Consider the following 26,551-nt stretch of genomic DNA (forward strand, 5'->3'; position numbering starts at 1 on the left):
GTGCTCGGAGAGCCTTGGGAGAAGGAGTTTTGTTCTGGAGGCTGATGCACAGCGACGATGGTCCCAAATAATCCATCGGGGAAGTGGATTTGGGGATGGAATGGTGATGGGAAGAGCACCAGCGGGTGGGTGCTGGCCAGGAGATGCCGTGGGTCACTCACTGGCGGCACCGGAGCTTTCCCCAGTGAGGGACGGCTGGGAAACTCGGGATGAGCTCCGGCCCGGGCGGGATGAATGGAGCGGGGCGGGCGGCGCCCACGGCACAAAGCGGCGGCTCCTTTGTTCCTGCCCGGCTCGGGAGCTCTCGGCACCCGCCGCGGGCTGAAGTGGCTCTTGGGCTGTTTAAAGGTTGAGTGCTGCTGCTCCGAGTGACGGGAGGCAGATTCGGTTAAATAAACACGGCGGCTTAGAGAGAAATTGAAGGTGACGCGGAGAGCTGGAGCAGAATTTAATGTTGGCAGCCGCGTTCCATAGCGGCTCTCCCGTCGCATCCCTCTGGAGCCGGCCGGGACACACTCCCTGGAATGCTGGGGACGGGGAATGGGGGCTCGGAAGGGTGGCACAAACCGGGAACCCGCTGCAGGTAATTCCTGAGGGTTTCACGCCTCCTCTGGGCAATAGGAGAGCCTGGGTTTGTTCCCAGGGTTTGTTTCACCGGGCTGCCCCCGTGCAGAACCCTTATCAAAATGTCCCCTAATCACTCCTGTCTCCGGTTTTCCACCCTCTCCTTCCAAAGCCCGGTGTTCGTCCTGGGGTTGTGTCCGTGGGGCCCTGAGGGTTTGGGTTCAGAAAGGGCTTTTTTGGGGGGTCCCTGGGTTGCGGTTTGCTCGGGAGCTGGAGCAGATCTCCCTCCTGCTCCCTGCCCTGTCAGCACATGGGAATTCCCCTGGAGGCAGAGAGGAGAATCCCAAAAGTCGGAGCAGGAGTTTCCCCTCCCTCTGCAGGGATTCACAGCATCTGCCCCAGGGGGAAAATCCCACTGGATTTTCCTGCGGGGAGAACTTCCCAGCCCAAACACCTGATGGTGTTGAAGCAGAATTGTTTCTCTGCTCCGAGGATTCCCCCTGGTACAGCCGTCTCTGTGCCGGTGGAATTCCATCCTGGAATTCCCCAGAGCAGGGATAATGCAGGGAATGAATGGCTGAGGGAGCCTGGCCTCGTTCTTTAGGCGCCATCAATTCCCAGGCTGAGGAAGTGAGGGCAGGAAAACAGAGTTTTGGTCAATACCAGATTCCCAAAACAGCCGCCGTGCAGAGCAGAGGGATTTCGGTGGATTTTTTCCCAATCCAAATCTCATGGGACATTCCCACCTGGAGTGTGCTGCTCCTCAGAGCAAAGCCCGGGGCTCTGCTGCCTCTCGCCTTGTGCCAGTGTCTGCACCGATGGATTTTCGGGAATTCTGGTGCTCAGGGAAGGAGGGACCTGCAGGACTCCCTGTGTCCAGAGGGGTGGAGCTGGGAAATCTCTCCGTGCCTCTAAAAAATCCCATTATTGAAGGAGAAGGTTGGATGAGGCTTGGAGCAACCTGGGGCAGTGGCATCGTCTCTGCCCGTGGCAGGGGGCTGGAATGAGATGAACTTTAAGCTCCTTTCCAACCCAAACCCTTCTGGCATTCCGTGACAAAGAGAGGCGCATGGAGAGGAGGCCGGGGCTGGAAATGCTCCGGGAATGTGGCAGCAGAGGATGGGTGGGACAAGGAGCGCCAAGGAGAGGAACGGATGGAAGGAAACGTGCAGGAAAAGGGACGGGGAGACTCTGGGATCACCACACCGCAGCGGGGATGTGGCACAGCTCATCTGTCACTGCCTTGGGACCCGTCGGTCCCATCCGCTGTGACACAGAGGGGACAGCGCGGCCCAGCCCTGCTGCCACCCCACCCGGGTGACAGCGGTGTCACCCAGCGCGGGTGCAGCGGGAAGGGAGCCCCGTGTCCCCCTCGGCGTGTCCGGGGGCTCCGGATGGGGCTGGGCTGGGGACGGGGCCGCGATGTCGCGATCTGCGCTGACACCGTGTGGCCGCTGCCCGCATCTCGCCCCGGCGCACGGCAAAAGGGGGAATTCAGCCCAAACAGCCCCGAAATGTCCCCAAAGTCACCTCCCAGCCCAGGGAAGTGTCAGCCGGTGGAGGCAGGAGATGGACCTTGGCCCGCTCCCCTGCCAGCTTCGTGCCTGGATCCCCGCATCCCTCAAAATGGGCTGGGTTTGGGCACTTTAGTGCTTCCAATGAGCTGGATTTGGGCACTTTTAGTGCTTTCAAGTGAACTGGATTTGGTCACTTTCAGTGCTTCCAAATGGGCTGGATTTGGGCACTTTTAGTGCTTTCAAGTGAACTGGATTTGGGCACTCTTTGTGCTTCCAAATGGGCTGGATTTGGGCACTTTTCATGCTTCCAATGAGCTGGATTCAGGCTTTTTTTTTGTACAGTATAAAACTCAACTTGGTTTAAAACAAAATGAGGCCAATTTAGATAAGATATCAGAAGGGATTTTTACTGTGGGGTTAGTGAGGGTGCCCAGGGTGCCCAGACAGGCTGTGGCTGCCCCTGGATCTTTGGGATTGTCCAAGGCCAGGCTGGAGCCACCTGGGAGAGTGAAAAGTGTCCCTGCCCATGGCAGTGGGATGGAACCAAATGAGATTTAAGCTCCCCTCCATCCCAAACCATGCAGAGATTTCCCAGAAAAGCCCTCCTGGCCTGGATCTGGCTGCTCCAAGATATTTTTGGATATTTTTAATCCCTCCTGTTCCCACCAGGCAGCTGATTTGGGGAGGACAAGGACCTTTTATGTCTCCTTTGGGCAGGCACGAGGCCCTGGAGAGGAACCATGCCCGATGCATTCAGCCACTCTTGGAAAAAGCCCTTTTCTCCTCAGCCTTTTCCAGCCACAGGGATTTGGCAGGGATTTGGCATCTGGGGGGAAAAGCTGCACATTTGGGATGCAGCTGGATGGGGCTGGGGGCTGCAGACGGGCAGGGGGGTCTTGCTGAGAGCAAAATTTATTCTTCATTTGTGCAGCGCAATCCCATGGATGAAGGCAGGGAGATTCCTACCCAGCGCTCCCAAATGGGGCAGAATTTTAGGATCACCATGCCAGGAGCCCCGAGGGTGCTGGCCGTGCCTTGTGGCTCAGGAAAGAGCCCCAACAATGGACAATGGAGGCGTTTGAGGGACAACAAACAACTTTGCTGCTGCCCTGCGAGTTTGTGCCGCCGCCGCAGTCACGGGGTGAGCGCAGGGCATGAATGGGGGCTCTGCTCCAGGGAGCCGGGCTCGGACACTTCGGATGCTCGGGTGTCAGTGTTTTGTCACAGGATCAGGGCCACAGAAAGAGCGGGGACAAAAGGAGAACATTCGCTGTCGAGAAAAAAACAAAACAAAAAAAACCCCAAAAAACCAAACAAAAGAAAAACCACCCCAAAACCCCCCAAAAAACCCCAAACCCACAAAAAAAAAAAAAGACAAAAAACAACAACAAAAAAACCACCCCCAAAAAGCCAAAACAAAACAAAAAAACCCCAAAAAAACCAAAACAAAAAAAAAAACAAAAACAAAAGCAAAAACAACCCCAAAACCACCACCACCACCACCACCAACAACAACAAAAAAAACACCAAAAAACAAAACCAGGAAGGGATAGAGAGAAAGGGCCTAAAAATATGGCATGGATGGGAAAATATGAAAATATTTTATATTATATATTATTTATATAATATATAATATATAATATATCATATATATATAATATATTATATATTATATATAATATAATATATAATATATTATATATATTATATATTATATATTGTATATTGTATATTGTATATTGTATATTGTATATTGTATATTGTATAATCTATATCATATACCATATATCATATATAATATTTTATATGTTATATATATTTATTATATATTTTATATTATATGAAAATATTCCAGTGGAGAAAGGGACTGAACCTCTCCCAGGGAAGCCGCTTTGGAGCTGGGGAAGCTCCATTTGCAGGGATTTCAGGGCTCCCATGGGATGTGGTAGGGTTGGGAAGCTGAAATCCGTGCCCAGTGCTGGGGATTGGAGGTGTCTGTATCCAGGGTGCCTCTGAATCAGGAGCTGGACCTGTGGAGAAAGGCTGAAAGGGCAGAAAATTGGGGATGAAAGAGTTGTGGGATCTCCTGTTCCCTCTGTGCTCTGCCTCCAGCCCAGCTGGGAGTCGGTAGCAGGAGCTGTAACGAGGTGACAGAGAGACGGATCCTGCGGGAAACAGGGAAAACGAGGCAAAGATTCCTTCCTCCCGAATTCCAGGCCTGGCTGCCAGATGGAGCAGGGCCGTGCTGCCCCTGGAACTCCAGCAGGGTGCTGGGGTGAGAGGTGCTGGGGCTCCTGGGCTCTGCCCTGCGGCATTCCCTGGGAATGAGCTGCGAGAATTGGAGAGCCCACAGGAAAAGTTAAAGGGTTTTTGTTTTTATTTTTTCCCTGCAGTCTGGGAAGCTAAAAATAGAAATAATGCCAGAGGAATAAATACAAACACCCAATCATCCAAACCAAAATTGAGCAAGGGCAGGGAAAATTGCGAAGGGAGAGTGGGGAGAATGTGCTGGGCTGGGACGTGCTGCTGGCTCTGCTTCCTGTGGGATTTGGCTTTTTCGGGATGCCAGCCCAGTTTTGGGTGTTGCAGGCCTGGGTTTGATCCCACAAACAACTGCTTTTATCCAAGGGAATCAGCAACGGGAAAGCCTTTGATGTTCATGAGCCCTAACATCCACTTCCTGCCTTTTCCTGGCTTTTGGGATCTGGGATCGTGACACTGCCATGGGATTGTCCCCAACATCCACTTCCAGCCTTTTCCCGCCTTTTGGGATCCGGGATCATTCTGGGATCATGACACTGCCACAGGATTGTCCCCAAAATCCACTCCTGCCTTTTCCCACCTTTTGGGATCTGCGATCATCCTGGGATCATGACACTGCCATGGGGTTATCCCAAAAATCCACTTCCTGCCTTTTCCTTTCTTTTGGCATTTGGGATCATCCTGGGATCATGACACTGCCATGGGATCATCCCCAACATCCACTTCCAGCCTTTTCCCGCCATTTGGGATCTGGGATCATAACGCTACCACGGGATTGTCCCCAAAATCCATTTCCTGCTTTTTCCCACCTTTTCCCACCTTTTCCCACCTTTTCTCACCTTTTCCTGCCTTCTGGGATTTGGGATCATCCTGGGATCATGACACTGCCATGGGATTGTCCCCAAAATCCACTTCCTGCCTTTTCCTCCCTTTTCCCACCTTTTGGAATCTGGGATCATCCTGAGATCGAGACATTGGCATGGGATTGTCCCCAAAATCCACTTCCTGCCTTTCCCGCCTTTTCTCGCCTTTTCCCACCTTTTCCCGCCTTTTCCCACTTTTCCCGCCTTTTTCCGCCTTTTGGGATCTGGGGTCATCGTGGGATCATGACACTGCTATGGGATTGTCCCCAAAATCCACTTCCTGCCTTTTCCTGCCTTTTGGGATCTGGGATCGTGACACTGCCGCAGGATTGTCCTGGATGCCAGTGGGATAACCCAGGAGTTTGGGGTCACTGGGGGAATTTTGAGCTAAAAATCAGCGGATTTTAGAGGGAAATGTGCTCTGAGGAAGGTTTGTGGGCACCCACAGCAAACAGAGCCTTGGCATCAATCTGGAGCAGCGATTCCCGCTGGGATTTTGGGATGCAGCTGTGGAATTAGGGCCCACCTTGTCCTGGCAGTACAGCTGTCCTGGTGACACTGAGCTGCGCCCCAGAGCTCCATCCCCGCTCCCGGTGACACCATCCATTCCAGTTTATCTCCCCCATGGATTTGAAGCTCTTCCCGATCCCTATCAGAGCCCTTCCCGTGCTTTCCACATGAATAATGAATGCTGGTGCAGCTTCCCATAAATCATCGCCGCTCCCGGTGCCACGGCTGCTTTGAGTGCAGACATCTGCATTTCAGACCATGGAGAACAGGGAAAATCCATCTTTTCCCTCCTTCCTGGTGAGACCACCACGGAGAACATGCAAAATCCACTTTTTCCCTTCTTCCTGGTGGGATCACGGCCTGCTGCTCCCCAGGGAAGGGTGACTCCAATCCCATCCTTTGGCTTCCTTTGGTTTTGGGGCTGGAGAATGTGGGCTCCTGGCTTCTCCACGTTGCTGGGACACATCCTGGTGCTGCTCTGGGAGCGTTTTCATGCCCAGGGTGCTCCTGGAAAGGCCTTGGGAGCTCTTTGATCCCTACTGGCATTCAGGGATTTGGGGCAGGTTGAAGCTGGGTGGTTCCTGGGCTGGGAAGGAGTTGGTGGATGCCCAAGCCACGCCTCCCTCCTTCCTTGTGGATCCATCCTTTGCCCTTGGGAGCAGCCGATCCCTCCCTCCAGCCAGGGCACACCCACCCACACCCTGATTTGCCTTACAGGAGAGATTTTCCAAGGAGAAACCACAGCATTCCCTTTCCAACCCATCCTTTGGGGCCTACAGAGCGCGTTTTCCCTTTCCCCACCGGGCTTTGAGGGATTCTCCCTCTTTTCCCCCCTTCACCTTGGCTCGTCTTTTATCAGAAACCGCTCGGAAACTTATTTTTATTTTATTATTTTTTTTTTTTAATTCACGGGCTTTTTATTGCGGCTGTGGCTCCGCGCTGAGGAGCCCGTTCTGAAGTGTTCTCGAGGCTCTCATTGTCCCTTATCTCGGGATTGTATCTGGCTGCAATTCATCCGCAGTCATGCTTCAGAGGCGAGCATCTCTCATATGAGGCCCCTTTCATCACGGGCTGACAACTCTTGAATACATCATTATTCGGCGGCGGGGTTGGGAATTATAATCATTAGGCAATTTTTCCACCCCTAATCTGATTTTATAAACTGTTTCTTTTCATTATCTTCGGGCGGCAAACAGTAAATGCATCTGTCTGCCGAGATCCTCCTGATAGCAGTAATAGAAAAAACCCAGCCAGGGCATCTCTGGCGAGGAGGGAGCTCGCCCTGCATTCGCACATTCGCAGGTTATTTAGGCTGGAATTCGCCTGGCTCAAATTCCCAGAGTGAAAATTCCCTCGGGTGAATTTTGGGACCGGTGGAATGGCGTTTGTACCCTTAAAAAGGGGGGGAAAAAAGGAGTGGGAAGGAGGAGATGTGTTTCCACATGCCATGGCTGCGTTTCCAATGAGTTTTTTTGGGAATGAGTGTCCCCTTTCACCTCACAGCCAGATAAGGGACATGACACCTGTAAAATGTGGGATCCCACGCAGAGATGTTTCCTATTTAAACACTTGGGGTTTTTTCCCTTTATAATGATGGAAAATCAAATCTCCATGGTTCTTTTCCCCTCAGAAACTTGGGAGAGGCAGCCGGAATGGAGCTGGATAAAGCCAACGTGCTGCTTCATCAATTCCCTGCTCCTGGAATGCGTGGGACCACGATGCCCAAGATCCACCAGGATTTCAGCCCTCAGTTCCCGTTTTTGGGATGGAACAGGTCATCAAACCCAAACGTGGCTGTCACCTGCTGGGTTTGTGGCAGGGACATCGGGATGAGGCCTCCCAGGGGTGACCCTTTCACCATTTTTTTAAAACCATCCCAAATTTGCACAGAATTGGGCAGGGAGGCTCCATCGTTGTCTATCCCTGGGATTTGGCAGAGCCTTTCCTGCCCAGGGAAGGGGATGAGGATGAGCTCCAGGGATGAGGAGAACTCCAGAGGTCCCAGCCCCATCCCTGTGCCCTCTTGCTCTGCTGTGGTTGTCTCTGCACATATCCCACCCCATCTTCCAGAGGTGAGAGGAGCAATGGGAATCTCAGAAAGCAAGATTTGGATTCCCAGGCTGCTTTTAAATCCCATATTTATTCCTAGAAATAGGGTTAAACAAGGAGCTGTGTCCTCCTTCACCAGGAGGGGAAGCACCCCCTGCTCTTCCCTTCATGGAATGCTGGAAATTTGACCAAAATCCCCATTTTCTTCTGCCTTTCCTAAAAAACCTGCCTGGATGGCGCAGCCCAGCAGAGGGAGGAGGGAAGGAGGGAGGTTTGATGTCTCACTCGGCTCGGCCCGCAGTGACAGGAGCCAATGAACCCGTGTTGATCCAGAGCTTAGCCCGAGCAGCCGCCAGACCCGGGGCCGATGGCAAACAGATAACGGGGCCGCTCCAACTCTGCCCCGTTTATTCGGGAAGATGGGGGCGGATAAAGCGGCGCAGGGTAAATACCCGGTATTGATTCGAGCACGGGGAATGAATCCCGCTCCTCTGGAAGGGCTGGAGCGGGATTTCCCTGCTGGGAGCTCGGGGGTGTCAGGGCCTCACCAGGCTCATTCCCGGCGCCGGGAATGCCATCGGAAGATGGAGATTGCCATCTCCCGGCGCCTGGAGATGCTGCAGCGCTGCTGGGAGCGGCCTGGCCGGGCTCAAATCCCGTGGGAGCAGCACATCCCACCCTCCGTGCTCTGGGAAGCACCAGATCCCTCTCCCGTTTTGTTTTCCCCCCGAACCAGCTGCGGTCCTGGAGGGAGAGGGAGGAGATGGTGCCGGGTGGGGACACAGATTCCATGGGATGGAGCTCTGGGAAGGCCTTGGAGTGGGAGCATCCCCCAGGGCACAGAGGGATGGGGCTGCTCCTCATGGGATGGGAATTTGGATATTTGGGAATTTGGGAGAATCACATTCCCAAGGGCACAGCAGGATGAGGCTGCTCCTCATGGGATGGGGATTTGGGAATTTGGGGATTAGGGAATTTGAGACCTGGGAGAGTCACATCCCTCAGGGTATAGAGGGATGGGGTTGCTCTTCATGGGATGTGGATTTGGGAATTTGGGGATTTGGAGATTTGGGGATTTGGGGATTTGGGGATCAGGGAATTTGGGACCTCGGAGAGCCACATCCCCCAGGGAACAGAGGGATGAGGCTGCTCCTCATGGGATGGAGATTTGTGGATTTGGAACCTGGGAGAGTCACATTCCCCAGGGCACAGAAGGATGGGGCTGTTCCTCATGGGATGGGGATTTGGGAATTTGGGGATTTGGAAATTTGGGAATTTGGAACCTGGGAGAGTCACATCCCCCGGGGCACAGAGGGATGGGACTGCTCCTCATGGGAATTTGGGATGTGGGAGAGTGACAACCCCCAGGGCACAGAGGTATGGGGGCTTCTCCTCATGGGATGGGGATTTGGGAATTTGGGACCTGGGAGAGTGACATCCCTCAGGGCATAGAGGGGTGGGACTGCTCCTCATGGGATGGGGATTTGGGATCTGGGGCAGTCCCTGAGATGCTGGAAAATGCTCTGGCTGTCCCTTGCTCCTCAGTGATTGTCCCCATGGCTGTCCCTGTGCCTCTCCCTCCTCGGGGACATGGACAGGACAGAAGGGGACGCGTGTGGGAGAGAGGTGAGTGCCCAGGTGTATCCAGGAACACCAAACTCTGGCTTTGGACACTGCCACATGGATCCATCTCAGCTCAGCCAGGGCAAACATTGGCGAGTGGCACTTGTGTGTGTGCTGGCAGGGACAGGGGACACAGACGGGAATGTCCCCAGGGCTGGGAGCCGTCACTTCCCACTGCTGTCAGCCCTTCCTGGGATTTGCCACGCCGGGATCCAGGACTGCTCAGTGTCCCTGGGGTCCCTGCTCCGGGGTTTTGGTGGCACCAGCTGGAAAAGGACACCCAAAAGTGTCCTGAGGGCTGGGGCAGGGAATGGCTGGAGCAGGGAATGGATGGGCAGGGAATGGATGGGGCAGGGAATGGATGGGGAGGGAATGGATGGAGCAGGGAATGGATGGGGAGGGAATGGATGGGCAGGGAATGGATGGGCAGGGAATGGATGGGCAGGGAATGGCTGGAGCAGGGAATGGATGGAGCAGGGAATGGATGGGGAGGGAATGGCTGGAGCAGGGAATGGCTGGAGAGGAAATGGATGGGGAGGGAATGGATGGGGAGGGAATGGATGGGGAGGGAATGGATGGGCAGGGAATGGATGGGCAGGGAATGGCTGGAGCAGGGAATGGCTGGGGAGGGAATGGATGGGCAGGGAATGGATGGGGAGGGAATGGATGGGCAGGGAATGGATGGGGAGGGAATGGCTGGGGCAGGGAATGGATGGAGCAGGGAATGGCCGGGGAGGGAATGGATGGGCAGGGAATGGCTGGAGCAGGGAATAGATGGGGCACGGAATGGCCGGGGAGGGCAGCTCTGCTGGCTGTCCCCTCCACAGCTTTTCCTGCCGGGATGCGAGGATCCCCGGCCCCTGGCAGCTCTGGGAAGCGGCGCTAGAGGGAGCCTCCAGGCTGGCAGCGCATTCCTGCCTCTTTTCTCGGTTTTTTCCTCCTTTTTCCCCCCTGCAGGAGGTTTCCCAGTCAAGGATTCTGACACCTGACCTGCTCCGGAGCTGTGCATGGAGGCACATCATGCCTCCCACTGGAGCCATCCAAAGGTTCTTCCCAAAAACCTGCCCAGCCCTGAGCTTTGCCTCTCCAGAACCATTTTAAAAGGAAAATTTATTTCCCCCTCTTATTTAAAAAACGTAAATCTTTGCTGAAAATGCACAGCTAAGGGGTAGTTCTGACAATCCATAAATATTTCTAACTTTTCCAGAGAAACCCTGGTGAACTTTATCTCCATTCCTAAATTTCAGATCTTCACGGCTGATAGGATAAAGGTGCTTCCTTCACCTCTGCTGCTCCGTTTTTTCCTTTAATCCAGTAACACTTTAAAAAACCCTTTTAAGGTAAAAATCTGCATATTGATATTTAAATTTTGTTGTTGTTTTTTCCAGAGACTTTTTCATGGACGCTTTTAAAGTAACAAACAACTTTTCCTGTTCATGCTCAAGGCCAGGTTGGAGAGGGTCTGGAGCAGCCTGGGGTTGTGGAAGGTGTCCCTGTCCATGGAACGGGATGATCTTTAAAATCTCTTCCCACCCAAACAATTCTGGGGTTCTTTGTGGATTATTCTCCACGTGCTGCTGAATCCAAGAAGCATTTTGGGAATTTAAATGTATTTTATGCCAGCAACACCTTCATGGAGCAGCTCCACGTCTCCTGTCTGTTCTGAGCACCTCGGGTGTCCCACAACCAGGGATTTGTGAGATTCCCTTGCACGCAGGGAATTGAGGAGGAATTTTTCCATGGAAAGGGCCGTGTTCCCCCCCAGACGCCTCTGGCGGGCACTTCTGGCACAACCGGTTCCCCCCACTGGAGCGGAGATTGGGATCGAGCTTGAAGTTCAGGCGCTATTGACAAAGACTCTGTCAACAGAAAGGTGTTGAAGGACGGGATATTTGTGGAAGAAGTCACCAAGAGGTGAAAGATATCCCCTTCAGGGGCCTTTTCCTGCTCGGCAGGCCCTGGCTTGCCGGGGTTTTCCAGGAGGAGCCAGAGGCTGGGATGTGGTGGCTCCATCTCCTGGGCCAGCGCAGCTTTGCCACCATCCACCCGGCATGGAGCAGAACCAGAGCCCTCAGGGAGCAGATCCACGCTGGAAAACTTCCCTGGAGGCTCTGCCAGGTGGAGTTTGGGGTTCAAATATCCTTAATTAGGGATAGGGAATTGCAGCTCAGGGTGGAGGTATAACGGGCTGGTGGAAAAGGAGTTTCCTTGTGTTCCCTCGGGCTTCTTTTCCTCCCCCATATTCCAAATTATCCTGGGACGTTTGCTCACCCTTCTTGAGCTCATCATCCCTCTTTTGCAGCCAGGATCCTGCCTGAACCCTCTCCAGAGAAAATCCCTCTGGACAGAGGAATAAGCAGGTCAGGAGCCTTTTTCCATGTACCAGTGGCTCCCTGAGGAAGCCCCCTCCTTGGGATAGGGACACAGCTTGGGGTCACCCCCGGTTCTGTGTCCCACTGGGAAGAAATGAAGATTTTTGGGGTTGAGATTGGCCAGTGGATGGTAAAAAGGGTGGGCATGGAGCAATGGGAGTCCAAAGGGTGGAGGGATGGATGGATGGATGGATGGATGGATGGATGGATGGATGGATGGATGGATGGATGGATGGATGGATGGATGTCCCCTGTCACTCTCACTCTCTTGGAAAAATGTAAGAGCCAATCCATCTCCTAAGGGAGATATGAAGGAACCCCAGAAGATTTGAACCACTGAGCTTTTTGAGAAAAATCAATCCTGCTCAGGTTTATTGGCGGCTTTGTTAATCCCAGGGCAAGGAATTTCCTGCAGGAGAGCAGATCCCGTGCGGGTCGCTGGCTCTGGGCTTCCTCTCCTCGCTGCTGCCCAGGGGCTGAGCAGAAGGAAATGCTCTGGAGGTGTTTTCCCCCCATGCTGGCACAGGGACAGACGCGGGGCATTGTGTCTGCTGCCGAGATAAGGATCAGGCAGCCGCTGTTCTCACCTCAGCCCGCACCGGGATCAGGTAACCCTCCACAAACGCGGCTTTCAGGCTTTGTCCGGGCTCCTCCTCCCTCCAGGTGTCCATGCAAGGCCTCCTTTGATTTTTTTTTTTTTTTTTTTTTTTTTTTTTTTTTTTTTTTTTTTGAGGTGAGGAGGGTGGACACAGCCCCATGGAAGACCATCCCTTCATCCCACAGCTCCTTACTGGGCACATCACTCCCATTTCCCAATCCATCCCATCCCTCTTATCCCAGCCATCCTGCTCGGTCCCTGCAGCAGCCAGGCCTGGCCCTTGTCCCCTTGTCTCGTCTAAAGAAGGCAAAAACCTGTCAGAACCCAGGACATTCCTCTGGGTGATTCAAGACCCTGGCAGGGGGCTCAGAGACCTTGGCACGGAGTGAAAAATACCCGTGCCTTCGATTTTATCCCATGGAAACAATTCCCAACTTTGTGTGAAGATTTACAAGCCACAAGGGTCTGAGTACAATGATAGTTAATTCGTCACAGGGTGAAAATGTAGAATTTTGGGGGATTTAGAATGGGGGTTCAAAAAGCAAGATGGAGGAATCTGGGCGTGTCCTGTCTTTCTTCTTGTCCTTCATCTTCTGCTGCGATGGTGACACTTCTGGATTGGTTTAGAGTAGAGACAGACTGTCTAATATAGGTGATAGATATTAGAAAATTATTGTAAATAAAGTACATGTAGTTAATAGTATAAAAAGTTAACACCACCCCAAGGGCGATCACAACCCAACCTGCTGGTCAGACCTCAGTGGATCAGAGAAAGAATAGATGAAATAGATAGTTATAGACAAGGAAATAGATAGTTATAGACAAGGAAATAGATAGTTATATATAAGGAAAAAGAAACAACTCTGAAAAGCAGAACTGACGAATCCCGACTTCTTCGGTAGCGGGGCTGGGAAAAAAGAGACTTTGGGGTCATCTCGGCCACAGAAAAGCCAAGAAAAACCCAGTGAAAGCCCAAAAACCTCCAGGCAGCAGGGAGGAGTTGTGCACGATGTCTGAGCATTCCCAGGGCCTGCCTGGCTGCCGTCCCACCGTGCTGCAGCAGCCGGCCCCTAATTGCATTGTTTCCGCTGATCCACGAGGAAATTATTTATGGGCACGAGGAGCCTGCCCGGCTTCCAGGGCCTTTCAACTTTATAGGAGTTTTCCATGGGCTGCTCCTGCAGGTTTGGGTTATTTTTACCCCCCAATTAAAGGGGGTTGCTCTCCCTCCCTCCCTCCCTCGGGGGTTGAGTTTTTCCCTCTGTCCTGGCTGGGATGGGATGGGATGGGATGGGATGGGATGGGATGGGATGGGATGGGATGGGATGGGATGGGATGGGATGGGATGGGATGGGCTCCCCATGGAAGGATCTCGAGCCATGAGGCTCCTGTGGCTGGAAAGGAGCCAGCTTTGCCCTCAGCTCGTTTCTCCCCACTCTCTGCAGATTCTCTTTGTCCTTCCCTCTCCCGGCTCCATGTCCCAGCCCTGGCATTGCTGATGGATTCCCAGCCCTCCACAAGCACATCCACTCCCAGAGCAAACAATCCCCCCCCTGAATGGCGCTGGAAAGGGCACATCCCAACCCTAAACATCCATTATTACCCTGGAATATGAACTGCTGGAGGAGCTCCATTTCCTCTGGCTCCTTTTTAATGGGTACCTGACACCCACAGTGCTTCCACACTGGGAAATTTGCTCCAAGATGCAGAATTGCCTGGCAAAAACCCCACCAACAGCAGCTTCTCCATCAGGGCAGCATCTCCAGGCTGAGCTCTGCTCCCTGTAGGATGCTCCTGGCCCCAAAACCCTTTTCCAAGCCACGGGAATGGCTGGATACCCTCAGGGGGAGGGAACGCAGCCTCATCCCAGTCGTATCCCACCTGGAATTTGTTTTCCATGCTCCCACTTGGTTGGGTTTAGGCACACAGAGGGTTTTTTTCGGGAAGGGAGCAGCCTGTGTGGCAGGAACAAACCGTGTGAGGTTGCTTTAAGCGCCCCTTGGAGCGGGGCCAGGAGCCCAGGCAAGGAAACGCTGGGAGCTTGTTTTAATTTAGTGGTGTTGAAGTGTTCGGCTGCAATTAAGCAGCTGAAAATTAAACAGAACCAGTCATTAGGGCTGGTGGGACAAGCCCGGCAGACCAGAGGATATAAATTATTTCCAATGGGGAATGCCAGAGCCGGGCTCGGGATGGATGGGGATGGTTCCCTTCCGTGGATGTTATCTCTTGGTTTCAGTCAGAGGAATTCCATCTTGAGGAAGTGAATCCCTGCTGGATTTTGGAGCAGGTAAGGAGAGGGAAGAGAAGATCATGGCAGAGGGTGTCCTGTGGAATTCCCTCCATCCCAGGGAGCTCCTTTGTCTCCCTGCCTGGGCTGGGTTTTGAGCTCCCAGCAGTATTCCCTGGAGCTGATGCTCCCTTTCCCCGGATCCTGTTCCCCATGGAAGGATCTGGAACCATCAGGCTTCTGTGGCCCCAGCGCTGGGCCACTCCCAAGTGTGTTTTGGGGGACAATGACCCAATCCGGGCCTTGCCCTGGGGGAATTTCTTCACTTCCTGGGCTGCTTTGGAGGGAGGATTAAAACAGGAATTGATCCTTGATGGAGTGAAGGTGGAGAGGGGCAGGAGCGGGAATTTGGGCTGGAAATCCCTCACCTCCCATGAGGAAATCACAGCTGAGAGGGGAGGGATGGGGCAGGCTCTCCAAAACTGCTGGCTGGGCACATCCATGGCGTTTATCCAGATAATTCTGGGATATCAGAGCTCCCAGACAACACAGAGGTCCCAACCTGGATCCATAAAACTTCCAGCATCCTGCAGGATTCTTTTACAATCCCAGAGCCAGGTAAAACGAGAAATGCTCTTTTAAACCCCTCACCTTTCAGAAGGAAGACTTAAGCCTGGCTTTAAAGCCAAGCTGTGTTTTGAGTGCATTCCTGGGACCTGCTGACGGGAGTGGGAAGCTCCCCCTTGACTTCAGCAGGATTTTCCCGGCCTGAAATGGAGTCCAGATCTCCCGAAATAAATCCCTCCATCTCTGGAGCTGCAGAACCACACAGAGCCCCAGGAGCTCTCGTTCCCAGAAAAGGATCCAGCTCATTCATCTGCCCACATCATGTGTGTTAAATCCTGCTGACATCTCCCAGAATCCCGGGGAATAAATGGAAACCAGTGCCCGGAGAGCTGGCGGTGCCACGGGATGAGTGGCAGGAGCATTGTTTGTGTGCAGCCTTTCCAAAGGGAGCTCCCACTTCCCCCTTGCCAGGACAAGATGTGAAATTTCATTCCCATTTTATCCCAATTACTGCCTTAGAATTCTGGCATGGAGCGCTTCCGGTAATGCACAATAACTCCAACATCCCGGGTGCTTTCCCAGTGTTGGATTTAGGGGGGGAATTCCTCTGAATTCCCAGTCCATGCGCCCCATCCCAGATATTCCCATTCCAAGGCTCCATCCCACCACTGCTCTTCCAGGAGAGCAGCACAATTCACCTTACCAAAAACCTCATTTGAACCAAAATTTGAGATTTTCTCAAATAAAATTAAACTTTTCCAGCCACTTTTTCTTACGTATTTCTCTTACCAAACAAGTCTGAACCCCCAAATCTTCCCCAGCTCAAAATATATCTACTCAACCCCACAAACCTGCAAAAAACAAAAACATTGAAAAATCCCATTTTGCTCCAAAAAGGTGTTTTTACTCCTGGAGAAATCAGTGACAGTAATTTATAAGGCTGTAAATAATTATTTTCTGGTTTATTTGGATGGTCTCCTGCAGATTCAGGGAGGCAGAGCAGTGAGGAAAAGTTCTTTTTTATCCCCTCCCATATTTAATTTTAAAGGCCATGTGCACGGAGGAGCTGTCAGGCAGGAATGGGAAGCCGAGGGACTTTTGGGATTCAGGAATCGGCTGGAGCGGACAAGGCAGCTCTTCACAGCTTTAAATCCCATTTTATATCCCCCATTCCCACACAGGGAGAAATAAACAGAGTTTTGCTGTGATTCTTCGGGGCCTTTATGGTGTTTGCAATGTTCTGTGCTGCTCACCTCGCTCTGGCCCTGCATCTTCGCACTGGGACGAGTTTCTGCTGGGAAATGAGCCCTGAAAAGAGTTTACCTGCCTCCAAATGGCTCCAGAACCCTCGGGAAATCCTCTGGAGCTGCACCAGGGAGCTCTGGAGGGGCAGAATGGCACCCTGGGCACAGCCAGGGGCTCTGGAGTGTGGCACCAGCGGAAAGAGCTGCAAAGGGGACGTTGGAAAATCCAGGATTATTGAATTCAGTGTTTATATATTCAATAATGTCATATTCAGCACTTATAAATTAATATCCAGCCCTATAAAATGTTTTTTAAAATCCGCCTCCACCATCGAAGCCAATTCACCTCGAGGAAAACCAACGGGGAATTCAAGATTTTTCTTCCTCCTTTTCAGGCTGAGCAGCCCGGCAGGTTCAGAGCCATCCCTGGGGAAATCCATGGATTATTTATCTCACTTTTCAGGCCACCCTCGTGTACACCCCACCCTCTTTCCTACGAGACCCTCTCAGGACGACAAGATCCTGCATTAAACGCTGCTGGACCCATCCATGCCCCAAACGCTGCTGGACGCATCCATGCCCTAAAACCTGACTTTAACATTACCAAATCCTATCGAATCTCCTCCCAGCTCTTTCCGTGGAGGAGCAGATTCCCTGCTCTCCCCGTGCCAACCCCAGCGAGCCCCGGGTGCTGTTCCAGCCTCCTCGAGGTGTTTTTCCAGCAGCACAGCTCCACATCCCGCTCCCTGCCAAGCCCGCGGCCCGGCGGTGGCCGGGAGGGGGGATCCATCCCGCTAGGAAAACACCGGGAATGGCTTTAGCAGCCCCTCGGCCCCAGCCCCGCGTGTTTGTGGGGTTTGTTTGCAGAGCCGGGAGCTGATCCCGCCTGGATTTACACCCAGCCAGGGCTCGCTCAGCCTTAAGCGGGAGCTCAACCCGAAGGGAAATGTTGGGAGGAATTTTGTTTCTCTTTCAGAGCACTGCAGGAGCCAGGGAATATTCATTCCCCAGGGAGAGAGAGGGCTGGGCTCCATGGTTTTGGGGGGCTTCTCCAGCCTCAAGGATTTCACAATTCCAGGGGAATCCTTCCCTATGGGAAAGAGCTGTTGGTGTCTCACGGCACCTCCCGCTCCCACCAGAGGCCCTGCGCGTTTTCAGCACTCCCGGAGGAATTCCCAGCACAGAGATGCCGGTTTTCCCGGGAATGGCGGCAGGGAGAGGAAGGAGCCCGGCTCTGTCCTTTCCCCACATTCCCGTCTCTCCCGGTCCTTTCCAGAGGCCGCTCCTCGCACGCCGCTCCCAGATGTGGCGAGCGGGATTCGCAGGGACCGACCTTCAATGCCCCCGCTCCTTCCAGCCCTGGGCTCCGCCGATAAACCGGGATTCTTCCCCAAAAACTCGGTGTTTTTAAATATCGAGCCCTGGGAAGGAGAGGGGATCCCGGGCACATCCAGAGCTGTGGGATGCGGCTGGAGCCGCACATCCCCACGCTGCACTCAGGGCATGGAATGAGATTCCACAAAAAAAAAAGCCATTGAAACGGCTACCGGGCAAAAAAAAAGAGGAGAAAATCCAAATAAAGACAAAAGCAGGATGGACCCATGCGATTTATTGAGGATTTTCAGCGCTCCGCGCTGCCCTCGGATCGGCAACCTTTCCCATCAGGAATTTTTTATTTAAAGGCTCCGGGATCCCGCTCTGGTTTTCACGTTGAGAATCTCTCATCAGAGAACGCAGAGGGATTTTTTAGGGAGAGAAAAAAAAAAAAAACAAACAAAAAAACTCAAATGGAAAAACTCCCGGGGGTTTGGTGTGGTTTTAATCCGGGTGTGTTTGAGGAGCCTCTGGCGGGGAGGGATTTTACGGGAGAAAATCGCTTTTGACAAATATTATTGTTAATTATCGGAGCTGTGGCCTTGACAGACCTGACAGAGATGTTCAGAGGGAAGCTCTGGAGAAGGATTTTATTTTGCTGAGCTCTCAAACGCTCCTCTTCAGCGACCAGGAAGATTTTTGGGGATCCTCCAACTCCCTGCCTTTGGGCAAAAGGCTGGGAAAAAAATCCTGTTGGAATTCTGTGCTGTCTCTGACACACAAAGCACAGGCTGAGGCACCCAGCACTTTCTGGGGGTTTTCAGAGTGCCTGATCCCACAGGATTTTCCAGTTTGGTTTGATCCCGATGGAAAAGGAGCTCCATAAACTCCTGCAAGAGCCCCAGCGTTCCTGAATCAGCAATGAATTAATAATAATAAAATGATGTAGCACAGGATGGCAGTATTAGATAGCAACACAACAATAGAATATATCATTGTTATTGAATAATAATTTAACAGCTTTATTCTATTACAGTGTAATATTAATTATATTATTTTGTAACAAATAGTAGGGAATAAATACTGGTCAAACACCCAGGACCCCCTACCTTTAACTATTCTAATCTCCAGCTGCTGCAGCAGAACGTCCTTGACATTCCTTTCCAATATCCTTGATATTTCCATCCACTATTCCTGATAAATATATTTAAAATTAAAAAAAAAAAAAAAAAAAAAAAAAGGGAGAAGCTTCCAGAGCTCCCTGCTCCTCTTGATTTTTATTCAGCAAAATTAATGACGTAAAATCGCGCCTGTCACCCGAGGCTCAGCCCGGCATGAAAATACCCACAAAATTCCAGCAGCTTTGGCAAAAACAGGGAAAATTAAGGGTTTTAAATTTTTTTTTTTGCGCTGGATCGTGTTCAAGCTGGGAAAGAGGGGCTGGAGAAGGGAAAGAGGAGCCGGAGCAGATGGAAACCATCGCGACCAGGACAGGGCAGGGAATGGCCAGGGGGGAGCAGATTTGGGGGTGCGGTGCTGCTCCTGGAGCTCCGCCGGGAGCTGGACAGGGAGCAAATTAATTGGGATTTTCCTGCCGCCGCCGCATCTCACCTGAGCAGCCGCCCCTTTCCTTTCCCTTCTTCTCCTCTCTCTCTTTCCCAATTCCTTTCAACAATTTTCTGTTTTCCCTTATTTTCCCTTAGTTATTTTTCTTTATCCTAATTTTAAAAACTATTTTCTTTTTGCTTTTTTTTCCCCTTCATTTTTTCATTTCTCCAGCTTAACTTCCCTTCATCATCTGCCTCTCTTCCCTTCTTATTTTTGTTTTCCTTTCTCGTTTTCTTTTCAGGTTGATTTCCCTCCATCCTCTACATCTTTTCCTTAGTTTCCTTCCTATTATTCCTTTCCCGCTTTTTCCCTTTCCCGTTTGCTTTTCTCCCTTTCCACCCCCGCTATATCCAGGCGCGCATTCCTGCGGGGAATTCCTGGATCCCGGTGATGTTCCCGGGAACTCGGCAGGGTTCGGGGAACGCGGGTGGCGTGCGGGGAGCAGGCTGGGGAGTCTTTTCCTTACGGGATTTTTTCCTTGGAAAAACCTCATCCCCAGGCAGCGAGGGATGCTCCGGCACCAGGGAGGAAAAGGCTCCAGGGCTACAGGGGGAAAGGCTCCTCCACCAGGGCAGGGGACCCCCAGACCTCCCAAAAACCCATCCCCAGGGATCCGCAGGGCCGTCACGGCCGCACCTGCCCCCCACCCTTCCAGTCTTTTGCGGGAAGCACTCACGGTCTTCCCACCGAGCTCTCCGTGAGCGGGGATAAAAATCCCCGGGAATCCAGCCGCGTTGGACGGATTCGCCTGCGGGCCGGGTTTTTTGGGGCCGAAACGGGCGGATTTCGCCTCCAGTGGCTGAGCAGCAGCGCTTCCTCGGGGGAACACCCCCGGGCAGGGATACGTGTCCCCCAAAACGCGCCCGTCCGGTCCGGTCCCGTCCGTCTGGGCAGGAGGTGAGGCAGGTGCGTGTCCGCGTCCCTGTCCGCGTCCCTGTCCGTGTCCCTGTCCGCGTCCCTGTCCGTGTCCCTGTCCCTGTCCGTGCCCCTGTCCCTCGTGGGGAGGCTCCGGGTCACCGGCAGCCCGGGGTCCGTGAGCCCCCGCCGTGTCCCCGCCGTGTCCCGGCCGTGTCCCGGCCGTGCCCTCCCGCAGCTCGGGGGCGCTCGGGGGGTGCCGGTGGCGGCGGCGCGGCCCCGAGGGGGCGGGCGGAGGGGGCGGCTCCCCCGGCCCCGCCGGCCGCGGCCATTTAGGAGCGGGCGGGAGCCAATGGGCGGCGGCGCCTCCGCCGTGACGGCCGCGATTGACGCGGTTCCCACGTCAAATTGATCCCGAGGAGCGGCGGGGGCTCCCCGCGAGCGGGGCTCGCTCCCGGCGCCGCCAGGACCCCCCGGCCCGGCCCGGCCCGGCCCGGCCCGGCCCGGCCGCCCCCCGCGCTCTCTATGCGGGCGCTGCGCCCTCCCCGCGCCGGGCCATGGGTGAGTGCGGCCCCGCACGGGCTCCGGGACGCTCCGGGACGGCTCCCGGCGGAGCAGGGCACCGGGAAGGGGCAGGAGGCGGCCGGGGGTGCCGGGGTGCCGGGAGGGCTCCGCGCTGCTCCGTCCTCCCCGCGCCTCCCTTCGCTTTCGCTCCGCTCCTTCCTTGCGAGTCCTTCTCCCGTTCTCGTTCTTTTGCCTTCTCTCCTTTTGTCCCGCTCTCCTTTTTTTGTGCTCTCTTTTCCCCCCCTTCGTCGTTTCTGACTTTTCTTTCTCTCCCATTCTTTCCCTGTCTTTTCTCCTCCTTCTTTTTTTACTGTCACTTTTATCTCACTTTTTTTTTTCTGTCTCTATCTCTCCTTTCTCTCTTTCCTTCTCTCCCCCTTCCCTTGGGCTTTTTTCTCTCTCTCTTTCCCCTTCCCCTCTCATTCTCGTTTTGCTTTTCCCTTTTCCTTTTTCCCTCCCTTCCTTTTTTCCCCCTTCCTTTTTTCCCCCTTCCTTTTTTCCCCCTTCCTTTTTTCCCCCTTCCTTTTTTCCCCCTTCCTTTTTCCCCCTTCCTTTTTCCCCCTTCCTTTTTTCCTCTTCCTTTTTTCCTTTTTTCCTTTCTCCTTTTTTCCTTTTCCCCTTTCCTCTTTCCTTTTTCCCCCTTTTTCCTTTTCCCCCTTCTTTTTTTCTTCCATTTTTCTTCCTTCCCCCCCTTTTCCTTTTCTCCCCTTCCTTTTCCTTTCTTCCCTCTTTTCCTCCTTTCCCCCTCCCTTTCTCGCTTCCCCTTCCCCTTTCTCCCTTCTTTTCCCTCTCCCCTTCCCGCTGCAGCTCCATCCCCACCCCGCGGGCACCACGGCCGCTCCCACCCGCGCCAATGCGTGCCGTGCCGATCCGTGCCGTCCCGCCCCGCAGAGCACACCTACGGCGAGGTGAACCAGCTGGGCGGCGTCTTCGTGAACGGGCGCCCGCTGCCCAACGCCATCCGCCTGCGGATCGTGGAGCTGGCGCAGCTCGGCATCCGGCCCTGCGACATCAGCCGCCAGCTCCGCGTGTCGCACGGCTGCGTCAGCAAGATCCTGGCCCGCTACCACGAGACGGGCTCCATCCTGCCCGGGGCCATCGGCGGCAGCAAGCCGCGGGTCACCACGCCGGCCGTGGTCAAGCACATCCGCGACTACAAGCAGGGCGACCCCGGCATCTTCGCCTGGGAGATCCGCGACCGCCTGCTGGCCGACGGCGTGTGCGACAAGTACAACGTGCCCTCGGTCAGCTCCATCAGCCGCATCCTGCGCAACAAGATCGGCCCGCTGGCCCCCGCGGGGCCTCCGCCGGCCGCGCTGCCCTGCGCGCACATTTACCAATACCCGTACCCGGGCCCGGCCGCGCCGCCGCCCGCCAAGGCCGCCCCGCACCCCGCGCCGCACCTCGGGGCGCCCCCGGTGCCGCTGCCCCGCTCCTGGCCCTCGGCGCACTCGGTCACCAACATCCTGGGCATCCGCACCTTCGTGGAGCAGGCGGGTGGGTACCGCGCCTTCCGCTCCCCTCCGCCCCCACCGTCCTTCTTTTAGCCCGCTTTCTTGGTCGGTTTAGCGGTTTTTGTCTCTTTGTTTTGTCCCTTTGATTTTTTTTGTTCCGTTGGGGTTTTTTTGTAGTTTGTTTGTTTCGAGGTTTTTAATTTGTTTGGGGTTTTTTTTGTTTGGTTTTTTTTGTTGTTGTTTTTTGGTTTTTTCGGGTTTTTTTTTTTTTTGTTTGTTTCGTGCCTTTCGGCTCGTTCGGGGATTTTTTTTTTTTTTGCTTGTTTTCGGCTTTTTCTTTGGTTCGTGCCTCTTAGCTCATTTCGTGCCTTTTTGCGTCTTTCCTTCTTTTTTTATTAGTTTCAGCTCCTTAGTTTATTCGAGTTTTTGTTGCTGTCGTTTCTTTAATTTTTTGCTGTTTTTTCCAATTATTTTTTGTTCATTTCTTATATTTTCCTCCCCCCCAACCCCCCCCAATTCCAATTTTTCCCCCTTTTTTTTCTCCCAAGGGCCTCCCCCCGCTCCACCAGCCCGTCGGGGCGGCGGGGCCAGATGCGGCCTCGGCTCAGCCACATCTTGAACTTTTTATGAAAAATGTGGAAAATATTTTCCTAGGGATGATAGATTGCCGACCGCAAATTCGGAGCCCTGAATTTCTCTCTGCAAAGGGGGATTAAAAAAAATAAAATATATATATATGTGAAAAGGAGGGGAAAAGAAGGGAAAACAAGAGGAGAGGGAAAACCAGGGAGGAAAGGGAAGAGAAGGCAACTGGGATCCGGCCTTTTGGATTCTTCCGAGGAATTTGGGAATTTTGGGGCTCCGGCAGCACCAAGGCCGAGCCCCGCCGGCTCCAAGGGGGGACAAGCGTGCCGTGGCAGGGGGCTGCGGGTCCTTTTATCCTTCCAAAAGCCCGAGTAAATCAACCGCATGCGTTTCCCCCCGCGCAATCATTTATCCTTAAAATTCCGATGTCACTTCTCCAAATCCCCTTCGTCGGGAGAGAAATTGGAGCCCCTAAATTATCGGGGATTGGGAATTGGGAGAGGGACGGGGGGGGAGACGGCGAGCGGGTTTTGGGGGGGACACCGCAAACTCTCCCCGCGCTGTGATCCCAAATTTCGGGACGCTGGAGGCAACGCGGATTCTTGTGCCCCCAGCCCGTGGGTTTACACAACCAGGCGTTTGGGAAAGCGGGAATTCTCTCTGTTTCACCCCAAAAGCTGCTCGGGGCTGACGTTTCGTTCCGCAGGGGCTCTGGCTGGCACCGAGGGGGCCGCGTACCCCCCGAAAATGGAGGATTGGCCCCCGGGAGTGAACAGGAGCGGCTTTCCCGGGCCGGGCCAGGCGGTCAACGGGCTGGACAAGGCTGCCATGGACACGGGGGACATCAAATACCCGCAGGTGAGCGCTGGGGGACACGGGGGACATCAAATACCCGCAGGTGAGCGCTGGGGACACGGGGGACATCAAATACCCGCAGGTGAGCGCTGGGGGACACGGGGGACAGGAGGGGACAGGGAAGGACAAGGCTGCCATGGACGGCGACATCAAATACCAGCAGGTGAGGGTTAGAGGGACACGGGGGACATCAAATACCCGCAGGTGAGGGTTAGAGGGACACGGGGGACAGGGAATCATGGCACGAGTGGGGCTGGAACGGGGCAGGGAAGGGAGAGCAGGGAGGGGCCAGGGAGGTGGGCAGAGAGGACAGGGAGCCCCGTCCGCGCTATTCTGAGCCCCCTGTCCCCTTTGTGTGCCTGTCCCCAGCCCGGCGCGGGGCTCTCCTCCATGGGCACCTTCCTGCCGGCCTGCGCGTACCCCCCCTCCAGCCAGCCCGGCGTCTACGGCGGCTCCCCCGGCGCCTACATCGGGCCGGGCCCGCCCTGGCAGCCGCCGGGGAACCCCCTGGGCCACCACCACGGCGAGCTGGCCATGGCCTTCAAGCAGCCCGGCGGCCAAGGTGAGCGGCGACAGAGGGGGACAGCGCCGGGAGGGACCCCCGGGCTCGGGAGGGGCCGCCCCGTCGGGGATGGGAAGGATCCATCCCGTTTGGAATTGGAATTTCTCTGCCCGCCAGGGAATGGGGAGGATTCCCGGGCTGCTCATCTCCCCCGGAATGTAAGAATGCCGGGGACAAAGCAGGAGCCTTTCCTCGCGTTCCCCCATCCCACCGATTCCAAAACAGAAGCCTTGACAGGGAATCATTAATTCGCAGTTATTACCTATTAATCATTAACTGACAGCAATGATTTAACGATTTGTTTATGGTTATTAGTTATCGTAATTAACTGTTGTTTTGTTTAATTGGCTCCCGCGGTTATTAATGAATTATTTCCCTCCGAGCGCTCCGCCGGGAATCCCACGGGAGCAATTTGAGCTGTCCGAGGGGGGGGTTGCTTTTATCTCCCGTTAATTATTTAACCTCATTAATAGAGCTCGATTCCCTCGTTTTAAAGATCCCGATTTTTCCGCCCTGGCTATAAAATCCCCTTCGACATTTTTGTCATTTTCCCCGCATTATTTGACTTTCTATCATTTTAATTAATTAGCAATTAATTCCCCGTTTATTCGTCCTTTTTTATGTTGTTTTCTCCGGCGTTTAATTTTTTTTTTTGTTGTTGTTTTCCTTTTTTTTTTTTTTTTTTTTTTTTTTTTGTTTCATTGAGTTTTTTATTTATTTGGTTTTTAATAATTTTACCGTTTCTAACCCGCTGCGAGTCGTAACCTCAGCTGCGCCGGGGAGGAGCGATTGAGGGAGAAAATAAATAATTCAAACAGATTATTTATAGATTAAAAAAAAAAAAAAAGGAGAAGAAGAAAAAAAAAAAAGAGGGAGAGAAGGAAGGAAAATGAATGAAGAAAAAAATGAGAAAGAAGGAAAGGAAAAAATAAGGATATAAAACGACCACAGTCACCTTTGCATATTTAACATATTTTCGAGGTATTTAAAATTATTTGAGGCCTGAATTTTCTGATTACCCAATTTTTAAGCTGTTTTGTCCCCAGACTATCTCTAAACCTGTGTAGGTTTTAAATTTATTGGTGGGGTTGGTTTTTTTTTTGCGTGTGGTTTTAAAATTTGTTTCTATTTTTCTCTTTAATTTTTATTTTGAAATTTTCCAATTTTTTCCTTTGGATCGGTTTTCTTGTTCTGCCACTTGTCTGGGACGAGGAAAATCGGATTAAAATTGGTTTCTTGGCTTATCCGACAAACGAGCTGGAGGAGGAAGGATAGGGTGGGCTGAGGGTACCTGTAGCGAGTGGGAAAATTGGGAAAAGGCAGGAAAGCAGGAAGGACAACCCAGCCAGGCAATTTCAGCCCTTTCCCAGCTTCCTGGATTTCCCTCCCTGCTTATCCCCGTGCCTCCAGCAGCCCCGGGACAAATATCCCGATCCCTGAAGGCAGAATTCCCGAGCGCTGAGCCGGGGTGGGACGGAGCTCAGCAGGAATTCCATCGCCTCAGGAACGGTGGCACGGTCCTGTCCCCTTCCCGGCACAGTCACCGTCCAGGACACCCCAAATTTTAGGAATTTTTAGGGATGTGTTCTGTGCGTGGCTGGGGCTGGTCGGGGCCACCTGGCCAGGTCCCCCCGTGTCCCCGGCAGTGCCACCAGCGCTGTCCCTGTCACTGGGGGTCACATTGGCTCCTGGGGGCTCTGGGGGCGGTTTTGGGGTGTCCCCCCCGTGCTCGGAGCGCCTCCATCCCCTGCCTCGCCTGTCCTTCTCCCCTGTCCCCTTCCTGCAGGGGTGGACAGAAAAGCGCCCAGCCCCGCGGGGAAAGCTGCGGAGCCCCTGAGCGCCACGCACGGCATCATCGCCATCCCGACCTCCTCGTCCTAGAGCCGCCGAGCAGCGCCCAGCGACTCCTGGAACCTTGGGATGGGCTCGTGCAGCCCGGAGCGGGGACAAGGGACAGCCCGGGCGGTGACAGGTGACTCTCTGCCTCGGCACACCCCCGGCAGGACATTCCCGGAGGGACGCTTGGCCTCCACTGGATCGGAAAGGGATGACGGAAGAGACTCAGTTTTCCTTTATTTTATTTTATTTTATTGTATTTTCTCCCCCTCGCTTTCAGTTTTTCCTTCTCCTCCCCCCTACTCCCGAGGACTGTTGGGTGCCGTGATTGCCTCCCTCCCTCCGGGAGCATTCCCGGTTCTCTCCCAGCCCGGGGGAGCAATTCCCGGCTTCCCCAAGGGGCACCCTCCGTGCTGGAGCCGTTTCTCCAGCCCCTTCCCAGTGCCTCTGCCCCGCCATGGAAACGGACCAAAATTCCAGGACTTTTTATGGGATATTTCTATAACAAGGAACCTCAATAAA

The 26,551-nt window shown here is 53.6% G+C and overlaps 1 protein-coding gene across 1 annotated transcript; it reads left to right on the forward strand.

Annotated features, from left to right (window-relative positions):
- The first annotated feature begins 9,355 nt into the window (after window positions 1-9,355).
- On the forward strand, window positions 9,356-26,074 carry PAX1 (paired box 1). The gene is made up of 7 exons (XM_063153362.1): window positions 9,356-9,391; window positions 19,974-20,215; window positions 20,593-20,822; window positions 21,545-22,234; window positions 23,483-23,634; window positions 24,001-24,193; window positions 25,980-26,074. Exons 1-7 carry the CDS (start codon window positions 9,356-9,358, stop codon window positions 26,072-26,074), a joined length of 1,638 nt encoding a protein of 545 aa, XP_063009432.1.
- The last annotated feature ends 477 nt before the right edge of the window (window positions 26,075-26,551 follow it).

The sequence above is a fragment of the Melospiza melodia genome, chromosome 3, assembly GCF_035770615.1.
Source record: "Melospiza melodia melodia isolate bMelMel2 chromosome 3, bMelMel2.pri, whole genome shotgun sequence".
Taxonomy (NCBI): Eukaryota; Metazoa; Chordata; class Aves; order Passeriformes; family Passerellidae; genus Melospiza; species Melospiza melodia.